This window comes from Microtus pennsylvanicus, chromosome 4, assembly GCF_037038515.1.
Source record: "Microtus pennsylvanicus isolate mMicPen1 chromosome 4, mMicPen1.hap1, whole genome shotgun sequence".
Lineage (NCBI taxonomy): Eukaryota > Metazoa > Chordata > Mammalia > Rodentia > Cricetidae > Microtus > Microtus pennsylvanicus.
Genome location: NC_134582.1, coordinates 144340943 through 144366135, shown reverse-complemented (window position 1 = coordinate 144366135; position 25193 = coordinate 144340943). Strand labels below are relative to the sequence as shown.

Here is a 25193-nt window from a genome sequence, read left to right as displayed (position 1 = left end):
AATCAACTTAGGTATGTTTTGGAAATAGTTGTATAAAATTCCAACCGTAACTATTTCTAAATCACAAATTTTACTTCCTATCTTATTTATTTCTGCTAAATTTTAAAATCCACAACATGGAATAGTCCTAATGTACATTTGGATGAAGTGATACTTTGGAATTCACAGGACGGCTTCATTTGGCATCTTACAACTTCATGAAAGTGGGTTGCCAGAGTCTGTGACATCATCCTCTTTGTGGGCCAATGAAAGTACATTGCATCCTTTGTGATCTGGCAGCTTTGGGAGCTTGAAGAGACCTAAGCACAGGATCTTGTGTTCTGGTTTAGCTATTGCTGCTCCTTCCTCAATGCTGTTCAGTGCATCTAAGGAGTCCCTTATATTCCAGGATTTGGCACAGCCACTCACAGAAAGATGCTTAGGTTTTGAGTAATTGCATGATACCAAGAGATTAGCCACTCTCACTGTTTGCTCCCAAAAGAAAAACATGCCAGAAAGGGAAGATATATCTAAATTGTAAAAAGTTGGCCAATTCTAAGGGACTGTGCAAAGAATGATAAAATTATGAAGCTCCATGCAAGCACATCACTACAACTAAGATTAATGCAGGAGGTGTGGCTGAGTTACAAATGATTTAACTGTGGATTCTGCAGAGTATTTTACTTGCCAGGATTAAACTATGGTATGCTTTAAATGTCTGGTTTCAAATTTAGATTTCAGGTGATACGGCTCAGCAGCTAGGCCGCTTGCTGGTCTGGGAAAGGGCCCGAGTTTGGTACACAGTACCCACTTGGTAACTCATAATCATCTGTAACTGTTCCAGGGGATTTGGTGCCCCTTCTGACCACTCCAGGCTCATGCAGGCATGTGATGAGGCATGTGGTACAGAGGACCTACACTCAGGCACACACATACAAATATATAACCGAAAAATGTGACTCCATGTACTCATAGAGTAGATTAAGTTATAGCTTCTCTATCCAGTGTGATAACATGTTTTTGCTTTTGAACATTTCTGGGTTCACTTGAAATGTCCTCAGTTCTCTGGTTTGGCCTACTTTCTGTGTTGCCACAAAGTCTAACCAGCAATTTTTCTCCAGCTATTAAAATGTAAAACCATAAGGAAAGTGGGCTTTTCCCACAGCAGAGGAGCCCTATGCTTAAAAATTCAAAAGGAAGTAGAAGAGACTTGTAGAAATTTCCCTTACTTTTCAGCTTCTGGTTGTCATTAATTTTACTCTTTTTAGAAAATTGACTAGAAAGCCCTCTATTGAATATGAACTTCAAGATAATGGGCTGTGAGTCATCTTTTAACCCTTCTATCTGCATGTTGCTGGTGAGGCATAGTGCTTAATTCTAGTAGACACTTCCTAATTTGGACCTTAGTACATAAGTGACATCTATAGAATTAAAACTTATTTTCCAATTTCTGTGTTTATAAGCATGCTTGAGTGTATGAACATTACCATGTACATATAGGTGGCTGTGGAGACCAGAAGCAGATGTCAGAGTCCCAGAAACTAGAGTTACAGGCAGCTGCTCTCTGCTGGATGAGAGTACTGGGAACACAACCCAGGTCCTCTACAAAAGCAGCAAGTTCTTTTGACCACTGAGCCATCTCTCCAGCTCCCATTTACAGAATTTAAAATTTTTAATTTACCCCTTGAACCATTATGAAATATTTGGCTGAAGTTGTATAAATCAAATGTTTACTAACTCAGGATATATAGGTTTTTTTTTAAGCTATATTTTACTCCGTGAGACTTGTCTAAGCCTCTTCTTGAAATCTGAAAGTAAAAGGGAGAAACCGTAAAGATACTGTGACAGTCAAGTTTCTTTATAAATAAAAAGAACACATATACTAAAAGGGACTTACTAAGTTGGCTTACACACTTCTAGTTGGGTGCCCCAATAATGGCCATCTATACACTGGAAAGGCTCAGAACTTCTAGCTGTTTGATCTATGAGGATGGATGCTGGAGGATTCCTGGAGTGCCACTCTTCTCAGCCCACATTGACACTGGAAAGCTGAAGAGGGTAGGTTCTCTAACACACATTAACAGGGGGGAAAGGTGGGTAGGCAAAAAACAAAGGATTGCCCTCCAACTTCCTTATGTCTGGGCTGTTGCTGCAGGTGTTACCCACTCTATTGAAGGGTCTTTCCTTCCTCAGTTAATCCTTCCTCAGAATCCCTTATTAGAACAGGTTAAAAATGGTTGCAGTTGACAGCAGATTCAGTCAGTTGACATCCAAGACTAACTAACCATTTAAAGGACATGATTCCACAGGGAGCTGCAGACAGAGATGATTAGCAATGACCTATGATGTATAGTGAAAAAGTGAACTTCAAAAATGGACTTGTGCAAAGGACATAGTTAACAAGACAAAATGGCAGCCTACAGAATGGGAAAAGATCTTTATCAACCTCCCATCGGACAGAGGACTGATCGCCAAAACGAAGAACTCAAGACAATTGACATCAAAAGAACAAATAATCCAATTAAAAAAAATGGGGTATAGACCTAAACAGAGAACTTTCAAGAGAGGAATCTAAAATGGCTGAAAGACACGTAGGGAAATGTTCAACATACTTAGTCATCACAGAAATACAAATCAAAACAGCTCTGAGATTTCATCTTACACCTCTCATTGCCAAGATCAAGAATACTGATGACAATTTATGCTGGAGAAGATGTGGGGTAAAAGAAACACTCCTGTATTGCTGGTGGGAGTGCAAATTTGTACAGCCATTTTGGAAATTAGTATGATTATTTCTTAGAAAATTAGGAAACAATCTACTTCAAGACCCAGCAATACTACTTTTGGGTCTATACCCAAAGGATGTCCAATCATACCACAAGGACATGTGCTCAACTATGTTCATAGCAGCATTATTTATAATATTCAGAACATGGAAACAACCTAGATGCCCCTCAACTGAAGATTGGATAAAGAAAATGTAGTACATATACACAACAGAGTACTACTCAGTGATAACAAATAATGACATTTTGAAATTTTCAGGCAAATGGATGGATCTAGAAAAAAACCATATTGAGTGATGTAACCCAAACCCAGAAAGACAATATAGTATGTACTCACTCGTAAGTGGCTTTTAGACATAAAAAAAGAAAAGAAAAACAAGAACCATCCTACAGTCCACAACCACAGAGAACCTAGACAACAAAGAGGACCCTAAGAGAGACATACATAGGAAAGAGAAAAAGACAAGATCTTCTGAGTAAATTGGGAGCATGCGGGTCACAGGAGAGGGGAAGGGAGGGGAATGGAGAAAAATATATAGTGCAATAAAAATAATAAAAAATATTTTAAAAAAGAAATCAGAAATGTACTTGTGAATTTAAAGGCTTGAATTACAACTTTGTTGTACCTGAGGAAAACTGGTTAAGTATGAAATATGTCTTTAGAAAATAGCAGAAAAGAAGACAAGGCACAATATATCATAATCACATGTCTCATTATGTTTAATATAAATACGGTGTTTAATATAATACAGTGATAGAAAAGCCAGGATGTGATTTGTGTGTTTGACACTACATTAACATAATAGTACATGAGCCTGGAGAGATGTGATAGGACTTGGAGTGTACCATATTTGTAAACTGTGTACCAATGGTGCTTAACTTTTTAGAACCTTAGCTAAATAACTATCTGTGAGAATTCGAGGTGACCCTGTGTAACATGAGAGTGCATAAACTTCCAGCCATTGGTGCTGGAGAAGTAAAGGAGAAAACCAAAAACCACATCAACACTGAAAGTGAGGCATTTAGTATACATACAATGTCCAAGAAGGGGGAAGCTGTAAGAGATGGAAGTGACCTAACTTTTGAGTGTTTAAAAGTTAAAATTTTAGCTTCATAAGAGAAAGGATAAAAGTAATGAAGACTTGAGCATTGTACCACATGATTCAAATCCTACTACTTAAGAAGCTGAGGTAGGGCTTTCATGAGTTTGGGGCCAGTCTGGGCTACATGGATAGACAGTGTCTTTAAAATTTCAAAAAAAAAAAAATCAATAAGCACAATGTTCATCCTGAGAGATTTTAAAAGGACAGTAGAAGCTACTGTAGAAAGGAGGAGCTGCTGTAGTGTGACGGAACTGCTGCGTAAAGACGTAGAGACCCAGTGAACCACTCTACCAATTGATGAGGGAAGTCTGGACCGTCTTTTGGGTGGATTTTTAGAAGGGAAAGGAAAATAAGATGAAAGCAGTTTTTGGAGGGCAAAGCTAGTCATGGCCTCAGAGTTAGGAGGGACTCAAAGGGTCGTTAGAAAATACTCGCCACCTTTCAATAGGGCATTCTATTGTGACTCCTCAAGGGATTCAACCATTGCTTTGTTCCGAGCCTTTGTGATGTACTAGTGCACAGACACATCAGTGGTGTGCTTGCATCTCTGTAGCAGGACTTTTCTTACTCCTCCAAGCCAGAGGGCAGTGAGTAGAGGCTGCGGAGGAAGAAACAGCCATCAAGATTCATGGGTGTTATGACTGTTTCTAAAGCAAATCTTCAGGTCAGTTTAACAGAGGTAAGCAGGTGGCTAACTGCAAGGTCTATGTACCTATTCAGTTGTAAATCTAGATATCTGCAACCAAGAGAAAGTGAAAAATTAAAGCAACAAAACCACCCTCTTTATAGTAGCAGTAGAAACTCTGAATAACTGTGATAGAGGATATTAAACATCTGTGCACAGGAAGTCATGAGACTTCTCTGAGGCACAAGTGCATAGAGAACGGGAAAGCTCAACATAAAGCTGCCTCTTTTCAAGTGTGGCTTCAGTTTATGTAGGCCAACAAAAGTCAGCTGGGAGAGCCTGGTGGTCAGCTGCTGATCTGTGACAGGTAAGCCTTCTACAGCAGTGGTTTTAATAATTTAACTCCAGCCTAAAAGCTGCTGTGGTACTTTCATTTCTTAGGGTTTGTAACCATGTTCCTCATAGGAATTATTCATTTGCATAGAGCTATTGCAGACACTTCGCCTGGAGGCACAGTACTCATTGCTTCCAGTACTTTCCTATAGAAGGCTTTTTACTGTTGTTGGTACCATCATCACCATCACCTTTTGGACATGTATTTGGAAAAAGCAGACTCAAAATTCTGCGTCTCAGCTATGCTTATGAACAATACCGTACTCATAAACTCTGTGATTCAGAAGTCTGTGAACAAAGGCATGATAAGGATCTTATTGTAACTTGAAAAATAATTCTGAATTGGATGAACTTTTCAGTGCTTAAAGAAATGCAATGGCGCCAGGCATTGGTGGTGCACGCCTTTAATCCCAGCACTTGGGAGACAGAGGCAGGCGGATCTCTGTGAGTTCGATACCAGCCTGGTCTACAAGAGCTAGTTCCAGGACAGGCTCTAAAGCTACAGAGAAGCCCTGTCTCAAAAAAACCAAAAAAAAAAGAAAAAAAGAAAGAAAAGAAAAGCTACTACTCATTTCCTCCTGACAGTGTTCTTCCTCAGAGGAAGCCTCCCTGTGGGCACAGCCTGTTTACAACCCTGGGTGCAGTCATTAACACATTAAAAGAAAGGAGAAGGCATATCAGGGTCAGGCACAAGTGCCCAGCAGGATGAACCACAGGCACTGGGTGGAAGTAATACCTCTTGAGGACTCTGATGTAAATTTGCCTAAATGCTTTTCCTAAAGATAAGTGGGTTTTGTTCCCTTTTCTAACAGGGTAATAGGTTAACTAACCTGTTCTGTTGGAAGCCAGAGTTAATTGGCATTAAGTTACAATTTTAGCCTTTTAATTCCTACAGTAATTAGAAATTGTTGATAATTGCAAGCTTTTTAAATCTTATAGTTTAATAATATTTATTAATAACTATTGCTAGCCATGTAAATTGTACTGCTGTGTGGCTAACAGTATTAATGGAAGTGCATGGTATTTTTTTTCTGTGTCTTAATTTTTAACAGTAAATGGATTTATTGTTTATGGCGTCCCCATTGCTGTTATAAAAACAATATTTGACCCATAGTTTCTTAGTCTTGGCAAGTGTTATTTTTAACGCACTGTGAAGTTTAAAGGAAAGTAGAGTAAACATGCCTGTGTTTCAGAACCAAAGGGCAAACTGCATACTGGAGCTGCTTCAGCTTGCACTGGAGCTGCTGGGGAAGGGGCCTAACTAGGAGTAGGTGTGGCTGTCCCCTCCTGAGATCTGGGCCAGGCATAAATGCAGAATTGTTTTTGTGTCACACACAGAAATTGTTAATTTGCTATGGTTACTCTATTAATAAATGGGAGGTAAGGGAGATTCTTCCCCTTAGGGAAAGAACAGAGACGAGACCTACCTCTTCTGCAGTGTGGTAGGAAGAAAAGATTCCACTCTAAGGATTTGTAACCACAGACCAGTTGGTCCAAGTCCGGCAATTTTGCACATGGAAGCAGCAGAATCGCTGGCTGAGATTACAAAGTCAGTGACCAGAAGAGAATTGAAACGTCTAATTAAAACTATTTCCAAAAGGATCTGCTCCCAACCTCTGAGGCCTTTGTAGGAAACCCTATGAAAGACCAAGCCTAAGAGAAATAAATGAACTAGAGAAATAAATAAATTATCAGAATGTTGAGAAAAAATGAAGTTGGTTTTCATGGAGTGCAAGTATCTTGGCTAATTATAAAAGCCATGTTAGAGAATGAAGGTCTGGCATCAAGAGTTATCACAGAAATGGATAGAATAATTGTTCATTTAACCAATCAGCATAGAGCTACTGATAAGCTTTTTTATTTTAACATTTATTTTTACTTGAACTAATTTTTTAGACAGGATTTTCTTTGAATGGGCAGGCTGATGTTTTATATTTCTGGACTTTGGCAGATGCCCTGAGTAAGTCTGTTGTAGCTGGGGTAAAAGCGGGTTCAACTGTGTCCAGCTGTGTTTCATTTTAAAAAATACTTATTTCTAAGCAGGTGGCTGTAGAGGCCAGTGGATCAGAGTTCCCCAGAGCCAGAGTCAGTACAGGACATAAAGTGGTCTGTGCGGGTGCTGGGAAGCAAACTGAGTCCTCTGCAAGAGCAGTAGGTCTCTTAACCACTGAGCAGCATAGTGAATCCTGGGATGTGCATTTTAAATAGCATTAAAATTAGTGGGACAAGATTAAATGGGTGTCTTAGTTACATCTCCTCTTGCTGTTATTAACTAGCTGACAAAGACAACTTGGGGAGGTAATATTTTGGCTCACATTCAAGGCTGTGGTCCCTCATGGCAGGGACTCACCACAGCCAGAGCCTGAGGCAGCTGGTCACATTGCCTCTGTAGTCCAGAAGCAAAGAAGAACAAATGCTTTTTCCTTATGCAGTTCAGGATCCGTGGAATGCTGCCCTGAAAGGCTGTGTTTTCCCACTTCAACAAACCTAATCAAGATAGCCTCCCCTTCCATGGTCATAGACTAGTTCTAGCTGATTCTAGGACTCCTCAGGTTGACAGCTGAGATCAACCTGCCTTTTGGGAAAAGATGAAACTAGAGCCTGTCATGACTACAGTGGAGAGTTTCTTGCACACCGTGACACTGTAACACTGTCAAGAAGCCTCAGGGTGGAAAGGCACAGTGCATAGCCAAAAGGAAAAAGCTATATTCAATGCTTGTCTAGGGCCACTGTATTATTTAAGACAATTGGCAAGTAGAACAAAAGCAGAAGTATTTAAATGGTGATTATTAACTGCACATCCATGTGTTACAGCATTGCCTACTTTGGAGATATAGATAATAGCAGATATTGTTTATAGATGCATGCTTGCAAGTGTATAAGGAAGGCTATCGTACTTTCAGGATAATTTTTTCCTCCTGGATGACATGACAAAAGAGAAGAAGTTGAGTTCGTAATCATCGTCTAAAGTACGTAGACTGACCATCTGTTTGGTCTTGATACTGTATACAGGTGTTCCATTTTTTTTTTTGAGATGGGATTACACTATGCGTATAGCCCAAACTGGCCCTAGACTTGGGATTCTCTTGTCTCGCTATTTAGAATGTGGAAATTGTAGGTATGTGCCACCGTGCTTGACTGGCTTCTTTTCTATAAGGTTAAGCTCATTTCAGAAATGAAACATTATATTAGTTACACCTCTCATTACTGTGACAAAACACTGAGAAAAAGCAATTTAAGGAAGGGTTTGCTATGGCTCACAGCTGGAGGGACAGCCCATCATGTGGGAGCTCATGGTGGGGGACCTGAAGCAGCAGGTCCCATTGTGCCACAGCAAGGAAGCAGAGAAAGGTGAACTGGCGCTCAGCTTTATCTCCCCTCATTAGGTTTGGGACACAAGTCCATGGAATATTGTATTTAGAGTGAGTTCCTCCCACCTTAATTAATCCAGAAAACTCCCTCATAGATATGACCAAAGCTTTGTATCAAGCGCTACACAAACTTGAGTTTTATATGTAATGCTTTTTAGAGTTTTGTTTTGGGGCATGGAACCCGGGCTCTGAATATGTTAGGCAAGTATCTTCCACTTAAACACAGTTCCATCTCTACATTTGAGAAACTTCTAAAGGAGGGCTGGAGGTGTAGCTCAGTGGTGTAACACTTGCCTAACATGAACAGGCTCTGATTCTATTCTTAGCAGCCCTTCTCACATTTTAAAGCTTAGGAGTTTTATACCACTTATCGTGACAAAAATGAATATAAGAAAAATCCTGTGGAGTCTTCTCACGTTCCTCATCATTGTGTATGTCTCATGACTAGAAAGCAGAGGGGCCATGGGAGGAGAGAGCAGGCTATGGCGGTTGATAACTGTACCGTCTACTCCATCTCTTTGCCATACTTCCAGTAGTGCAGCTGACAGTGTGCTGTACTGATTGTTCTAAAGGAATTCTGAAATGATGATAGAAATTAAATTGACAAAAATCTACAGATTGTCAGTGCTAGAGAGATGGCTCTGCAGTTATGAGTATTGTTTTTCCAGAAGACTTCAGTCGAATTCCCAGCACCCACATGACAGTTTATAACAGTCTGTAATTATACATACATTCAGGCAAAACACCAGTATACATACAATAAAAATAAACTCTTTATAAAAAAATCAGATTTTCACCAACTTCCATGTGTAAGAAATGCATTTACCAAGTGGTGGTGGCACACACCTTTAATCCCATCGCTCAGGAAGCAGAAACAGGTAGAGCTCTGTGAGTTTGAGGCCAGCCTGGTTTACAGAGTGAATTCTGGGGTAGGTTCCAAAGCTACAGAGAAACCCTGTCTCGAAAAACCAAAACCAAAAAAAAAAAAAGAAAGAAAGAAAATACATTTATCTGTAGCGTGTAGTGCATGTAGAGTGCTCACTCCCACAGCTTCTCTTGCCTTTTTGAGTTTTCTGAGTGCAAAGGTTAAAGATGTCTACACTCTTGATTTATGCTATTTTTAGATTGGCTCAGAATCCTCATGGAATAGATGTTTCAGTCAATGTTTTTATAAACAAACAAAGTTCAAACACAGTACTATGGTTTATCATTTGTTTGTCAAAAATTTTTATGATGCCCATGACTTATTTTAAGGTTCAAAGAATTAAGATAAAAATAGAAAAAGAAATGATAGAATAATTTAAAATGTGCTTCCCTGACAATATATAATCTCTGCGTTAGTTGAGTGATGGAATGAAAGGCAAGAGAGATAACCCAATAAGAAATTGTAATGATGAAAAGGTTAAAAGAAAGGTGAGTACGTTTTAAGAGTGTCTTTTCTCTGTTCCCCTCCCTGCCTCTCCCTTTCCACACAACCCTCCCACAAGGTTTCCATGATCTCAATTTACTCAGGAGATCTTGTCTTTTTCTACTTCCCATGCAGATTAGAGCAATGTAAGTCTCTCTTAGTGTCCACATTGTTGTCTAAGTTCTCTGGGATTGTGTTTTATAGGCTGGCTTTCTTTGCTTTATGTTTAAAAACCACTTATGAGTAAGTACATGTGATAATTGTCTTTCCTCATTCAAATGATGTTTTCTAGCTTTATTCATTTTCCTGCAAAATTCAAGATGTCGTTATTTTTTTCTGCTGTGTAGTACTCCATTGTGTAAATGTACCACATTTTCCTTACCCATTCTTCAGTCGAAGGGCATTTAGGTTGTTTCCAGGTTCTGGCTATGACAAATAATGCTGCCATGAACACAGTTGAGCACATGTCATTGTGGCATGATTGAGCATCCTTTGGATATATACCCAAAAGTGGTATTACTGGGTTTTGAGGAAGGTTATTTCCTAGTTTTCTGAGAAATCACCACAGTGATATCCAAAGTACCAGCTTACATTCCCATCAGCAATGCAGAAGTGTTCCCTTTTCCCCACAACCTCTCCAGCATAAGTTGTCATTAGTGTTATTGATCTTGGCCATTCTAACAGGTGTAAGATGGAATCTCAGAGTTATTTTGATTTGCATTTCTCTGATGATTAAGGATGTTAAACAAAAATGTAGAGCTCAATAAAAATCAATTAAAAACAAAAACAAAACAAAAAAACAGCCCACACATAGAGGGCCGTTAAGTTGTACATGCCCGATGTCAATGGACAGATGGCCAGTGAAACCAATGTTCTTAACTCCAACCACTGTCAACACACATTGGGGTACTTGATCTTTATTGATCTGTTTTTGAAAATGGTAAGCAATAATTTCAACAGAAAGAATCAAAAGAGGGTGTCAGTCTTTTGATAATTGCATTATCATTTTGCTCTGGCAATTAAGTCATATAGAAAACATATACCTCCCATCTAGAAGAAAGAAATAAACTTTTGATTAGTAATTTGTTCTGAAGTACAATATTCCATCTTGGAGGGAAGCTCTTTAAAACTCAAGAATCTCTAAAGGTTTACCTATTAAGATTTGTAAGTGAACAACCCACAAGTCTCAAGAAGTCCCTGAAATTTAAAAGATTTGCAAAGTCCATTCCTCCTGAAGGTCATATAGTAGTGAAAACAGACTAGTAGAGGAAACCCTTCAACTTGCCAAGCTATATGCAGGTCATGCTACGGGCTCTGGGATCCTAGCTTTCATTAGTCATCATCCATGCTTGAGCAGGTTTTAATGATGCATCTGCCTTTGAGTTGTCCACACGTCTGTCAATAATCCAATAAATGCAACATAAACTGGGGGGGGGGGGGGGGAGTGTCTTGTCTTAGGTAAATTTTAAAAGGCCAGATGAGAAATGAGTTGTTCTCTAGGACGTACTGTTTTCTGCAGAAAAGAGAGGAGCCTCGAAAGGGAGAAATTACACTAACCAGATGGAAAGAAATCAAGTTGGACAGGAAAGTGCCTCTCCAAAACACATCAGACCCAGTGATTCTGAGACCAGCATTAGGTCTGAATCAGGAGAATGTAATGCAGATGTTTTCAAAACACATGAAAAGATAGAACGCTTCCACATTTTAGAACCAGTTGTTCTAGTTACAATTCTGTTGTAATAAACACCATGATTAGCAACAACTTAGAGAGGAAAGGTGTATTTCAATACATATATTCAGGTCACACACCACAGTAGCTCAAGGAAGAACTGAACTTCTTCATGGTGGAGAATGCTGCTTACTACCTAGTTTTGCGGTTCACGCCCAAAACCAGCCCAGACCTACCTGCCTAGGAATAGGTTCACCCATAGTGGGTTGGGTCCTCCTACAGCAATCTGTAATCAACACAGTCTCTCATAGACATTCCCATAGGCCAGTCTGATCTGAGCAGTACCTCCATTGAGGTTTTTTCTTTTCAGGTGACTCTTCAGTGTGTTAAGTTGAGGATAAAATCAACACATTAGTAAATATAACACTGAATGAAGACAGTGCCAGAAAGCAAATGTTTGCCTCAAGAAGATTAATGGTGAAATTCTAAAGAGAAATAAAACAGAGGAATTCCATAGTACAGTAAAAGTATAGTATAGCAATATTTGCTCAAAATACAGTGGGTAAAATCAAATACTTTTAAATATTCTTGATGAATTTATAATGCTGAGTTCACATGATAGTGTGCACTTATTAGGTGAAGCAATGATGTATCATATTAAAATGGTGTCGATTCTCATCAGTTTTATTTTTAGGCCCAAACATAGACTGTTAGCATCATCAGATTTGAAGACAGAGCATATAGCTGGCTCTGTGGCTCTTGCACAATAGTTTTGTTGTATTTGGGGACTTAAACTTTCCTTTAAATTGTCTTCCCCCACCCCAAGCCTTGACATTCTCATTACTTATAAAAAAAGGGGGGGAGGGTCCATTATTGCTTGAAAAAAATGAAGTACCCCCAATCCTACTAATTTCCAACTCTTCCTGGCATTTAATAATCAGAATTGCCCTATACCTCACATCTATATTTTATATAAATAAAGTAGCCAGGGTAGTGGTGCACACCTGTAATTCCAGGGCTTGGGAGCTCAAACAGGAGCCTGCCAGCTTGAGGCCAGTCAGGATTATGAGAGACCTTATCTGTGAAAACAAATGGTGCAAACGACAGCAGACTAGAAGAAAGTAAGCAGAGAGGTTTCCATGTGTTCAAGAGTGCACTGTTAGAAGAACACTAGGAGCACTGGAGAAAAATTATCAAGCAAGCAATACCAATGTGATGGAGGAAGGTTATTGGTTAATAAAGAAATTGCCTTGGCCCATTTGATAGGCCAGCCCTTAGGTGGGTGGAGTAGACAGAACAGAATGCTGGGAGGAAGTGAGGCAATTGTCATGCCTCTCCTCTCTGGGTCAGACACGATGAAGCTCCGGCCCAAGATGGACATACGCTAGAATCTTCTTGGTAAGCTACCACCTCGTGGTGCTACAGATTATTAGGTATGGGTTAAAGCAAGATATGAGAGTTAGCCAGTAAGAGGCCAGAGCTAATGGGCCAAGCAGTGTTTGAATGAATACAATTTGTGTGTTGTTATTTCGGGGCATAAGCTAGCCAGGCGGCTGGGAGCCAGGCGGTGGGAAGCGGCCCGCAGCTCCTCCTACACCAGTTGTTTTTTTAACTGTTAAAAATTAAGATTATAATAACATTTCCCTTTTTCCTTTTTTCTCTCTAAACCCTCCCAAGTACCCTGTTCTTTGTTCTTTTGAAGTCAAGGCTTCTTTTTCTTTAATTGTTGTTGATGGTGGTGGTGGTGGTGGTGGTGGTGGTGTGTGTATTCCTAAATATATAAATATAACTTGCTCAGTCTGTATAATGCTGCTGTTAAATATATACGTTCATGGCTGACTATTTGGTATTGGATAACCAGTTGGTATGCTCTTCCCTGGGGAAGACTTTCTCTTGCTCTCAGTGCTCATTACTTGCCTACAGTTTTTTGCATAGGGTTGAGAGTTTGTGAGCCTCCATCCCAGTCCACATTGGCCTATCTATTGGGGTCATTCAAATGTCAGCAGCTAGCAATGAAGTCTCACAAAAATGGCTTCTTAAACAAGGCCTGAGCAAGAATCAGTCTTAAAATAAAAAGAAACCAAGTGAAAGATCACAGGAATAATTTATTTAATCACATCCAGATGGTTATGGTGGCAGTGCCTTTCCACCAGTTTAAATGCCTCTGTACAGTCAAGGAGGAGTTTAGTGTCAATGACAGCAGGACAATTACTGACTAAGTTCCATGCATCATTTGATGATTGAAGCTTCATTTCAGGTTACATGTGTAACTAACATCAGATATCAACACCAGATTTCCTTACTAAAACAGAGCATTTACTTTAAAATGTGTTCATTTGTAGGTGACTGTAGCTTTCTTTCAAAACTCGTTGCATGAAGGTAACCCGTGGCCTCCTAGCAGAACCCGGAAATGTGGCGTTTCTCTTTGTTCTTGGGAAAGTTCCTCGAAAGAATGGTAGTTTGCAAGCTCAGGCATGCTGATTTGGCTGAAAGCAAATCAGACGGGAAGCTCACAAAACAAATATGCAGAGTTGTGTTGGACCAGTTTGACAAACAGTATTTCAAAGAACTTGGGGATTCCTGGAATACAGTAAACTTGTTGCTTTCAAGGAAGTCCATTCAGAGATCTAGGCCAGAGCAGGCCTGAGGCATGGAACTCTGATAAATAGAACTGAGCCAGCAACCTGGGCCAGAGTGTGCCTGAGGCAACAAATTCCACAGGATTAGGATTGAGCCAGCAACCTATGTCAGGGCACACCTGAGGCAGCGAGCACCACAAGAGCAGGACTGAGCCAGTGACCTGGGCCAGAGCAGATCTAAGATAGAAAACTCCATAGGAGCAGGTACAGGGGAGAAACTGCTGAGTGAGTGGGCCGGAATCAGAGACTGCTGCGGGTCTGGGATGAATCTGGGACCTTTGAGAGACTAGACATGAGCTAGGATCCCTATGGGTCTGGGCCTGAGTCTGGACCTCCGAGGGAGTAGGCCTGAGCCAGGACCGCTGCAGGTCAGGGCGTCATTCTGGGATCTCCAAGGGAGTAGGCAGGAGCCAGTAAACTCTGTGGGTCCGGTTGTGAGTCTGGGACCTCTGAGGGAGTAGGACTGAGCCATTCTCGGATCTCTGAGGGAGAAGATCAAAGCCAGAGACCTTTGCAGGACCAACCCCAAGCCAAGGATCTTGCAGCAGCAGATCCAGACCAGGGACATTTACAGAAACAGGTCTGAGATGGCAACCTAGACCAGAATAGGCCTGGGACAGCAGACTCCACTGGAGAGGAGCGAACCCCAGGAGCATTGAGCGATGAGCGACTCCAGAAATTTGGAGTGTCCAGAGGTGTAACTAGAACTAGGGCACTGACTGTACCATGAGGAACAACCATCTACTGGCACCTAAAAGATTAATCACCAGAGTCACAGACAGCCTCAACCATACCAATTGTGTGAAAATTGATTAGAAAAGGTAAGAACATATACAACACCACAAAGAGCAACACACCACTAAAATCTAGAGACCCTACAACAGCAAGAATTGAACAACCAAATATAGATGAAACAGAAGAAAATAGGCAAAAAAATAACTTCAGGAGAATGTTTGAGACTTTTAAAGAGGAAATGAGAAATTTTCTCAAAGGAATGGAGGAAAAGGCAAACAGAAAATTGGAAGACATCAGTAAATCCTTTAAAGAAAACCAAGAAAAAGCAATCAAACATATGAAAGAAACTATTCAAGACTTGAAAACTGAAATAGAGGCAATAAAGAAAACACAAGCCAAGAGAATTATAGAAACAGAAATCATGAGAAAATGACTAAGAACCACAAATGCAAACATAAACAGCAAAATACAAGAGATGAAAGAGAGAATCTCAAATGCTGAAGATACAATAGAGGACTCATCAGTCATAGAAAACATTAAATCTAACAGAGTCTTAACACAAAATATCCAGGAAGTATAGGACACTTTGAAAAGACCAAACCTAAGAATAATAGATATTGAAGAAGGAGAAGTTCAACTCAAAAGCACAAAATATATATTTAACAAAAGATCTCAGATGAAGACTTTCCTAACCTAAAGAAAAATATGTCTATGAAGATACAGAACACCAAATAGATTGGATCAAAAAAATGTCCCCTAAAAACTTAATAATCAAAACACTAAACATACAGAATAAAGAAAGAATATTAAGAGCTGCAAAGGAAAAAGGCCAAGTAATATATAAAGGCAGACCTATCAGAATTATACCTGACTTCTCACTGGAGACAATGAAAGCCAGAAGGTTGTGGTCAAGCATTATGCAGACATTTAGAGACCACGATGCCAGCCCAGACTACTGTATCCAGCAAAACTTTCGATCACCATAGAAGGACAAAACAAAATATTCCATGACAAAACCAGATTTAACTAATACCTAGCTACAAATCCAGGCCTACACAAAGTACTAGAAGGAAAACTCCAATGAAGAAAGTTGGCTACATCAACAAAACACAGACAATTGATGATCTCACAGCAGCAAATTCCAAAGATGGGAAAAATACACAAAGTATATTACTAACAATGAAAACTAAATTAACAGGACATAGCAAACACTGGTCATTAATATCTCTTAATATAAATGAACTCAACTCATCTATAAAAGGGCACAGGCTAACAGATTGGATACAAAAAACAGAATCCATCCTTCTTTTCCACACAAGAAACACATCTCAACCTCAAAGACAGACATCACCTCAGAGTAAAGGGTTGGGAAAATATATTCCAATCAAATGGACCTAAGACACAAGCTGATGTAGCTATCCTAATATCTAACAAAATGAACTTCAAACTAAAATCAATCAAAAGAGTCAAAGAAGGACATTTCATATTAGTCACAGGAAAAATCCATCAAGAGAAAATCTCAGTAATGAACATCTATGCCCCTCATACAAGGGCACCCTCATATGTAAACAAAACACTTCTAAAGCTTAAATCATACATTAAATCCCACACATTAATAGTGGGAGACTTCAACACTCCACTCTCATCACTGGACAGGTCAGTTAGACAAAAAGTTAACAAATAAGAGAACTAACTGATATTATCACTCAAATGGACTTAGCAGACATCTATAGAATATTCCATCCAAACATAGAAGAATATATCTTCTTCTCAACACCTCATGGAACCTTGTCAAAAATTGACCACATACTCGGTAACAAAACAAACCTCAATAAATACAAAAAATTTGGAATAACCCCATGTATCTTACCAGATCACCATAGCTTAAAATTAGAATTTGACAACAGCACTAATTCCAGAAAGCCCACAAGCACATGGAAATTAAACAGTGCTCACCTGAGTCATCAATAGGTCAAGGAAAAAATAAAAGGAGAAATTAAAGACTTTATAAAATTTAATGAAAATGACCACACAATATACCCAAATTTATGGGTCACAATGAAAGCAGTGTTAAAAGGAAAGTTCATAGAACTAAATGCATACATAAGAAGCTGGAAAAATCCCACACTATTGCATTAACAGAACATTTAAAAACTCTAAGACAAAAAGAAGCAAACTCACCCAAGAGAACTAGATGGCAGGAAATAATCAAATTGAGAGCTGAAATCAGCAAAATAGAAACAAAGAAAACAATACAAAGAATCAATGAAACAAAGAGTTGGTTCTTCAAGAAAATCAACAAAACAGACAAACCTTTATCGAAACTAACCAAAAGGCAGAGGGAGAACATCCAAATTAACAAAATCAGAAATGAAAAGGGAGATATAACAACAGACACAAACATACACACACAAAAAAAAATCCAGAGAATCATCAAGTCATCTTTTGAAAGCCTATACTTCACAAAATTGGAAAACTTAAAGGACTTTCTGGATAAATATCACCTACCAAAATTAAATCAATACCAGATAAGCAAATTAAAGAGACCTATAACTGTTGAAGAAATAGAAACAGTCATCAAAAGTCTCCCAATCAAAAAAAAAAAAAAAGGCCTAGGACCAGATGGTTTAAGCTCATAATTCTACAAGAGTTTCAAAGAACTAATACCAACACTCCTCAAATTGTTCCTCACAATAGAAACAAAAGGAACATTGCCAAACTTTTTTTATGAGGCTACAATTACCCTGATACCCAAACAATAGAAAGACATTACTAAGAAAGAGAGTTACACACTAATCTCACTCATGAACATTGATGCAAAAATACTAAATAAACTACTGGCAGATTGAATGCAAGAGCACATCAGAACCATCATCCACCATGATAAAGTCGGCTTCATCCCAGAGATGCAAGGATGGTTCAACATACAAAAATCTGTCAATGTAATCCACTATATAAACAAACTGAAAAATAAACACCACATGATCATCTCATTAGGTGCTGAAAAAGCTATTGAAAAAATACAACATCCCTTCATGATAAAGGTCTTGGAGAGAGCAGGGATACAAGGAACATACCTAAATATAATAAAGGCAATATACAGCAAGTCAACATCAAACTAAATTAAGAGAAACTCCCAGCGATCCCACTGAAATCAGGAACAAGACAAGGTTGCCCATTCTCTCCATATCTTTTCAATAGAGTTCTTGAAGTCCTAGCTAGAGCAATAATACAGCAAAAGGAGATCAAGGGGATTCAAATCCTAAAAGAAGAATTCAAACTCTCAGTATTTGCTGATGATATGATATGATAGTTTACATAAGCGAACCCAAAAATTCTACCAAGGAATTTCTACAGCTCATAAACACTTTCAGTAATGTAACAGGATACAAGATTAACTAAAACAGAAAAAAACAAAAAAACAAAACAAAATCAGTAGCCCTCCTGTACACAGTTAATAAATGGGCTGAGAAAAAATCAGGGGACGATCACCTTTCACAATAGCCACAAGTAACATAAAATATCTCAAAGTAACTCTAACCAAACAAATGGAAGACTTGTATGACAGGAACTTTAATCTCTGAAGAAAGAAATTGAAGAAGACACTAGAAGGTGGAAAGATCTCCCACGGTTTTGGGGGTAGAATTAACAAAGTAAAAATAGCAATCTACAGATTCAATGCTATGTCCATCAAAATCCCAGCAAAATTCTTCACAGACCTCAAAAGAACAGTACTCAACTTCATATGGAAAAGCAAAAAACCCAGGATAGCTAAAACAATCCTGTATAATAAACGACAGTCTGGAGACTTCACAATCCCTGACTTCAAACTTTACTGCAAAGCTGCAGTAGTGAAAACAGCCTGGTATTGGAAGAAAAAAAAAAAACAGTCAGGAGGACCAATGGAACTGAATGAAGACCCAGGTATTAATCCACACACCTAGGAACTCCTGATCTTTAACAAAGAAGAAAAAAATATCAAATGGAAAAAAGAAAGCATATTTAACAAGTGGTACTGGCATAACATGTAGAAGAATGAAAACAGATTCCTATCTATCACCATGCATAAAACTCAAGTCCAAATGGATCAAAGACCCCAACATAAAGCCAGCCACACTGAACCTCATAGAAGAGAAAGTCAGAAGTACATTTGAACTCATTGGCACAGGAGATCACTTCCTAAATAACACAGACACTGAGAGAAACAATTAATAAATGGGACCTCCTGAAACTGAAAAGCTTCTGTAAAACAAAGGACATGGTCAACAAGACAAAATGACAGCCTAACAGAATGGGAAAAGATCTTCACCAACCCCATATTGAACAGAGGTCTGATCTCCAAAATATACAAAGAACTCAAGAAATTGGTCATCAAAAGAACAAATACTCCAATAAAAAAAAATGGAATACAGACCTAAACAGAGAACTCTCAACAGAGGAATCTAAAATGACTGAAAGACACTTAAGAAAATGTTCAACATCCTTAGTCATCAGAGAAATGCAAATCAAAACAAATCTGAGATTCCATCTTACTCCTGTAAGAATGGCTAAGATCAAAAACACTGATAACAGCTTATGCTGGAGAGGTTGTGGGGTAAAAGGGAACACTTTTGCATTGCTGGTGGGAGTGCAAACTGGTCCAGCCCTTTGGGATGTCAGTGTGGCAGTTTCTCAAAAAATTAGGAAACAACCTTCCTCAAGACCCAGTAATACCACTTTTGGGTATATATCCAAAGGATGCTCAATTGTGTCACAAAGACATATGTCCAACTATGTTTATAGCAGCATTGTTTGAAATAACCAGAACCTGGAAACAACCTAAATGCCCCTTGACTGAAGAATGGATAAGGAAAATGTGGTACATCTACACAATGTAGTACTGCACAGCAGAAAAAAAAAAAAAAACCATGTTTAAATTTGCAGGCAAATGGATGGAACATCATTTTGTGTGAGGTAACCCAAACCCAGAAAGACAATTATCATATGTACTCATTAATAAGTGGTTTTTAAACATAAAGTAAAGAAAACCAGCCTATAAATTGCAATCCCAAAGAACCTAGACAACAGTGAGGACACTAAGAGAGACTTACATAGCTTTAATCTACATGGGAGTATAAAATACAAGATCTCCTGAGGAAATTTTGAGCATGGGGACCTTGTGAGATGGCTGAAGGGTAGGAAGAGGGAGGGAAGGAAGCAGAGAAAAATGTACAGCTCAATATATTTATGAAGTCCATTCACAGCTGAGGTTTATTTAACCTTTCATTCATGTGATGTCTTCTTACACTATGCACTTCTCTTTCAGATTCAGTTCATTTCCTGTGTTTTCTAGCAGCTACTCTTGTCCTCCCGCTCAGCATACTAACATACATGTTATTATTTTCTTTAAAGCTATGTTGCTTTGAGGATTTACTTACATTCCTCCTTTAGGGGACTTACTATCAGTCTTGTATCTTTACTCCATTAGACTTTTAGTATTTTTGTAATAAAGAAGAAAGTTTACTGGGGGAAAAAATTGTTGCACATAAAAATGAACCTTCTTTTATTTGTTTCTTTGAGACAGTTGTATCCTCAAACACCCTGTATAGCTGAAGATGACTTGACCTTGTGTTACTACTAAGTGCTGGGATTAAAGATGTGCCTCTTAAGTATTTACTCTTGTAGGAAGCATTCTGAGAAGTGGCTATAGTAAAGCTAGGTGAGTTTTATAAAACTTTAATGTAGTGAGTGTCCTGCAGACTAGTGCTAGATAATTGTTTAAATAAAATAAATTTAGCTCTCAGGATGCCTGAGTTTTGTTTCAAATCACAATTTTCTGGTTTCCTAAAAATTATTCCATTTTTTACATTCCTTACAATTTGTGATAAACACTTAAACTTTAAATGCTCCAAGATATTAAATTCAAAAACATTTTACTCTGCTCATTCTGGTAATGCCATAACTCTCACAAACCTTTCCCTGATGTCCTACCTTTTATACCAAGTTGCCAAAAGTAATAGGATCTGCTCTCAGCAGGAACGTCTAGTCAATCAAAAGAAAATCTCTCTTGCAGACTCCTACAAAGGGTTGGCTAACTTCAACTATAATTAGCAGGAGATGGTGAGACATTGTTTTTCAAACACAGGAGAGAATAGTTTTCTTAACTATAAGCAAGAGTAGGCTAAAGTGAGTTCAAAAGTATTTTAAATGCTAAGGAAAAAACATAAATGAGGATGGTCACTTCACATACTGATCAAAGAAGGTTTTACTTCCTATACCACAACATATTTTAAAAGATTTATTTTATAATTTTATGTCTATATATGTGGATGTGTTTGTGTATGTGGGTATGTGCATGTATCAGGGCCATGGAGGCAGAGGTGGTGGAGCTGGAGTTTCAGGTGGTTGTGAGATACTTGATGTGGGTTCTGGGATTTCCACTTGAGTCTGCTGTTGTGTGGAGCGGCGGGCCACTTCCTACCGCTTAGCTCCCGGCCAACGGCTAGCTCTATCCAAAATAATTACACGGAAACTGTATTTTAAACACTGCTTGGCCCATTAGTTTTAACCTCTTATTGGCTAGCTCTTACAAATTGATCTAACCCATTTCTAAGATTCTGTGTAGCACCATGAGCTGGCTTACCAGGAAAGATCTTAACCTGCGTCTGTCTGGAATGGGAGAATCATGACGTCAGTCTACTCCGCCTACCTAATTTTCTGTCCTATTAAAGGGCCAAGGCAGTCTCTTTATTTATCCAATGAAATTAACACAAAACAGAAGACTCTCCCCCATCAGTCTGCTGCAAGAGCAGTATGCACTCTTAGCTGCTGAGCCATCTCTCCAGCCCAAATATTTTTAAGGAAACTTGGTTGCCTAATTCTGCATACATTCTTGTGCATGTATCTTGGGTCATGGTGATGAGACCTGGCAGCTGGATTGGTTTTACTTTGTAATATTATTTACCTGTTATTTGTAGTATGGAACATGGTGTTATCAACCTAAACAGTGAAAATGTCTGAGCTCAAGGAAAATCCCTTTAGTTTCTTTGAGATTTGATTTGGAGCAGTGACAACAGTGACGGTGGGGAGGTAGGTTGTCGGAACCCATCCTGGGTAAGGTACATGTGTGCCTGGCTTCATTAGCCCTCAGAGGCTGCTTTCCCCACTTTGCCACCTCTGCAGTCCAGCCAGTCGGACTAGGGCTGCTAGATTGCTTATCTTTATTGTTGTTTTGTGGGAGTATAAGCTATAAATGAAACTTGAAATATTTAGGTAGTGTAGCTCACTATCAGTGGGCTCTGTTTAGGAGGAGAAGCAGAGGTTTAGTGCTTTTACGTGCTCTGTTTGAGGATGCTTTTGCCATTTGATTTTTGGTAGTAATTGATGGATTAGAGACACATCTTCCATCTTCTAGGTTGATTTGAACATATGACTTTAAAAATTTGGGGAGATCTGATTCTCTTCACAGTAGTGAAAGTATTTAGGTATTTATGATTCTTTGCCAGCAGGTGAACTCATACTGCTCTCATTTTCTTCCAGATTCATGAAAAACTTCACTACTATGAGAAGCAGAGTCCAGTGCCCATTCTCCATGGGGCAGCAGCCCTGGCTGATGATGTAAGTGTGCCGTTCTTGGTTCCAAGCAGGACTTACCCCGTGGCAGACAGATGTGTGTTACCCTTTAAGTGAAAGGTGGAAGAAGTCACAAATGTTTCCCAAATCCCTGTCATCGCCAAGCATGTGCTGATGCTGTGTAGATTCCTATCTACTTTCTTTTTCTGAATTTGTACCTAAAGCTATCCTGGTATTATGCCTTGGTGACTATGTAATAGAAATTGTAGGCTTTAAATTTTATGCAGTAAAAAGCTGTCTGGCATCAGTGTTCTGTGAAAGTCACACAAGGAGAATGCTTTGGAGAAATAAAGACAAATGAGATAGTTACATTGCTGACAGTACCAAAAATGACAGATACTAGGAAAGGAATTGGGCATATTAAATCCATAAAAGGCAGGATTGTTTTTAAAATGGATTATGGAGTATAGTAATGATTTATGGATATTAGACTATTCCAAATTACCTTCATAACCAAAAAATAAATTTAGAAGCATTTGGCATTGATGGAGTAGTTAATTTCCTGTCGCTATAATTTTATTTTAAACCTGGGGAAGGAGAACTCACTTGCTGATTTCTCCTGCTAACTCTCAGCCTCGGATGAATTGAGAACACACCTGGATAAGCTGTAAGGGCGCACAGCTAGACAGGGGTGTGTGTGCTGGTGTGTGGGAGTGATGAGTCCAGCTTATTTGTTGCTCTTCAGTTGTGCTTTCATTGTATAAATCAAACTATAATTCAGTGTTGCAGAATTTCAGGGTCTTATATCACAAACTATTCAATATCTGCCAGAGCAGATTTCTAGAACCTCATATATGAAATAAAGCCTTTGCAGCTAACATCCAAGCGGGTCTGCTTAGCCTCAGGCTTGTCCCTCTTGTTTCTCTGCAGACACAAGTTTGTTTTAACATGTCACGTAAAGAAGTATAATTGTGTAACATAGAACCCAGACTTTTTAAAGGTGAATAAAGGTGTAAAGATAGTTGTATGAGTTGCTGCAGTTGCAACTCAAATAAGCCTTAAAAACAATTATGAAAACACAGAGCATAGAGAGGTTTGGAAATGCCTGTGTGGAAACAAATGCCTCCTCCCAATCAAAAGATAGCAACTTATTTTAAAGATTTATTTTTACCATTTTTATTTGTGTATGTGCGTGCATGTGTGTGTGTCTGTGTACATGCAGGCATGTGTGCACAGGCATATGTGCATGCCTGCAGGCACCAGAAAAAGGTGTCCAGTTCCCCAAAGTTACAAGTGGTTGTGAGCTGCCTGATGTGGGTGCTGGGAATCAAACTCAGGTCTCTGGAAGAGCAATAGACACTCTTCACTGCTGAGCCTTCTCTCCAGCCCCCAGTTTTGCTTTTGTTTGTTAAATGAAAAGAATCCAAAGCAGGGACTATCACTTGGCATCAGAGTGTGTAGCAAGCAGATGCGATGCCATGGACTCACGCTCCATAGTCTCCAGAAATAAACACACATTAGAATCTGTGTCATTGTGATAAACTATGGTGTTTAATTCACTGGAGTAGTAGATCTAATGTTAAAACACATGTATGTAAGAGTAAAGAGCTGCTTGCATAGGTTAGTGCAATTGATAAATCTATCAATTTCATCTGATTGTTTCTTTTGTACATTCCATCTACAGAAAGCTCCTTTCCCATAGCTAAGAACCACCTTGTCTTGCCAGCATGATGGGGGTAGTAGGGGCAAATGTTGGTTCCATGTTGTGTTTTAAGAAGAGATATTGAATATATATTCTAATAACACACCATAAATTTCATGATTCTAAACTTTTTTGTACTGTTTGAATCTTGTTCTAAATGTGTCTGTGTCTATTTCTTACAGCCTAAAATTGACTAGTAATTTTACTAGGAAGTTCTCATTTTATATTTTACCTTGTTTTTTTTTATAATCAGAAAATGGTGATTAAATATATTTATGGGTGTGGTTTAGTACCTTTGCACACACATACACATTTCATAAGGATCAACTCAAGCCTGTTTGCCACCTCAGCATGCTTCTTTATGGTGAGAACATTCCACATCTCCTAGTGGAGAGCAGGAATCAGGTTCAAAATTCCAGTCTTTTCTTTTGAACCCACGGGTAGGCCTTCTTCATGGTTACAGAAAAGTACCACTGATATTGTTGGTACCAGAGTTGTTATGAGCTGATATGCATTCATGGTGAACTTGGCTTGTAGTTAATAGACTTCATAGACTTCATAGACTGTTAACTATGAGCCAAGACTGTGTACAGAACAGTAAAAGCTGCAGGCCATTGATTCTGTGAGGAGCATTCGAATTCTTTTTACCCCAGCTCTGAACAGCATAACTACTGTGGGTTTCTGGAAGTCCTGAGGATTTCACCACCTCATTCAGAAGTTGTCTTTTTTTCTTCTTTGTGCACTGTCAAAGCTGATCCAGTCCTTTATACAAATGGCCCTTTGTCTGCATGCAGAAGACCATTCACGCAGGCAGATGAAGTGCTGGGATTTGCCCTCCTGGCAGTAAATCAGAAGGCGAACTGGCTGATGGTATTGCTCCAGCTGCACTAGGCGTAGGATTGGATCTGGTCTGCTGTGGGCCTGGAAAGAAGAGCACAGGCTGATGGTCTGCTTCTTTTCCTGGTGACTTATCCTGATGCTCTGGAAAGCAATGGCACTGAGCAAACCAGAGTCAGTCGTGACACAGTGAACCTGATGGTGTTCTGCGAGCTGTCACTCACATCCATGCCCTCTCCCTTGCAGCTGGCTGAAGAGCTACAGAACAAGCCACTAAGCAGTGAGATGAGAGAACTGCTGAAACTGCTGTCAAACCCCAACGTGAAGGTGAGAGCACACTGCATCTTCTCAAAGGGTGCTGTTCAGGGGGCTTGTGATCAAGGCACTTTGAGCCT

At 39.1% G+C, this 25193-nt stretch overlaps 1 protein-coding gene across 1 annotated transcript in view; it reads left to right on the top strand.

Moving 5' to 3' along the window:
- Mpp7 (MAGUK p55 scaffold protein 7) overlaps nucleotides 1–25193 on the top strand; it is a 239318-nt gene that overhangs the window by 131223 nt on the left and 82902 nt on the right. Inside the window, exons 4-5 of the mRNA XM_075970767.1 lie at nucleotides 22227–22304; nucleotides 25045–25125. Of these exons, the coding sequence (XP_075826882.1) occupies nucleotides 22227–22304; nucleotides 25045–25125 (159 nt within the window). The remainder of the gene's footprint in view (nucleotides 1–22226; nucleotides 22305–25044; nucleotides 25126–25193) is intronic.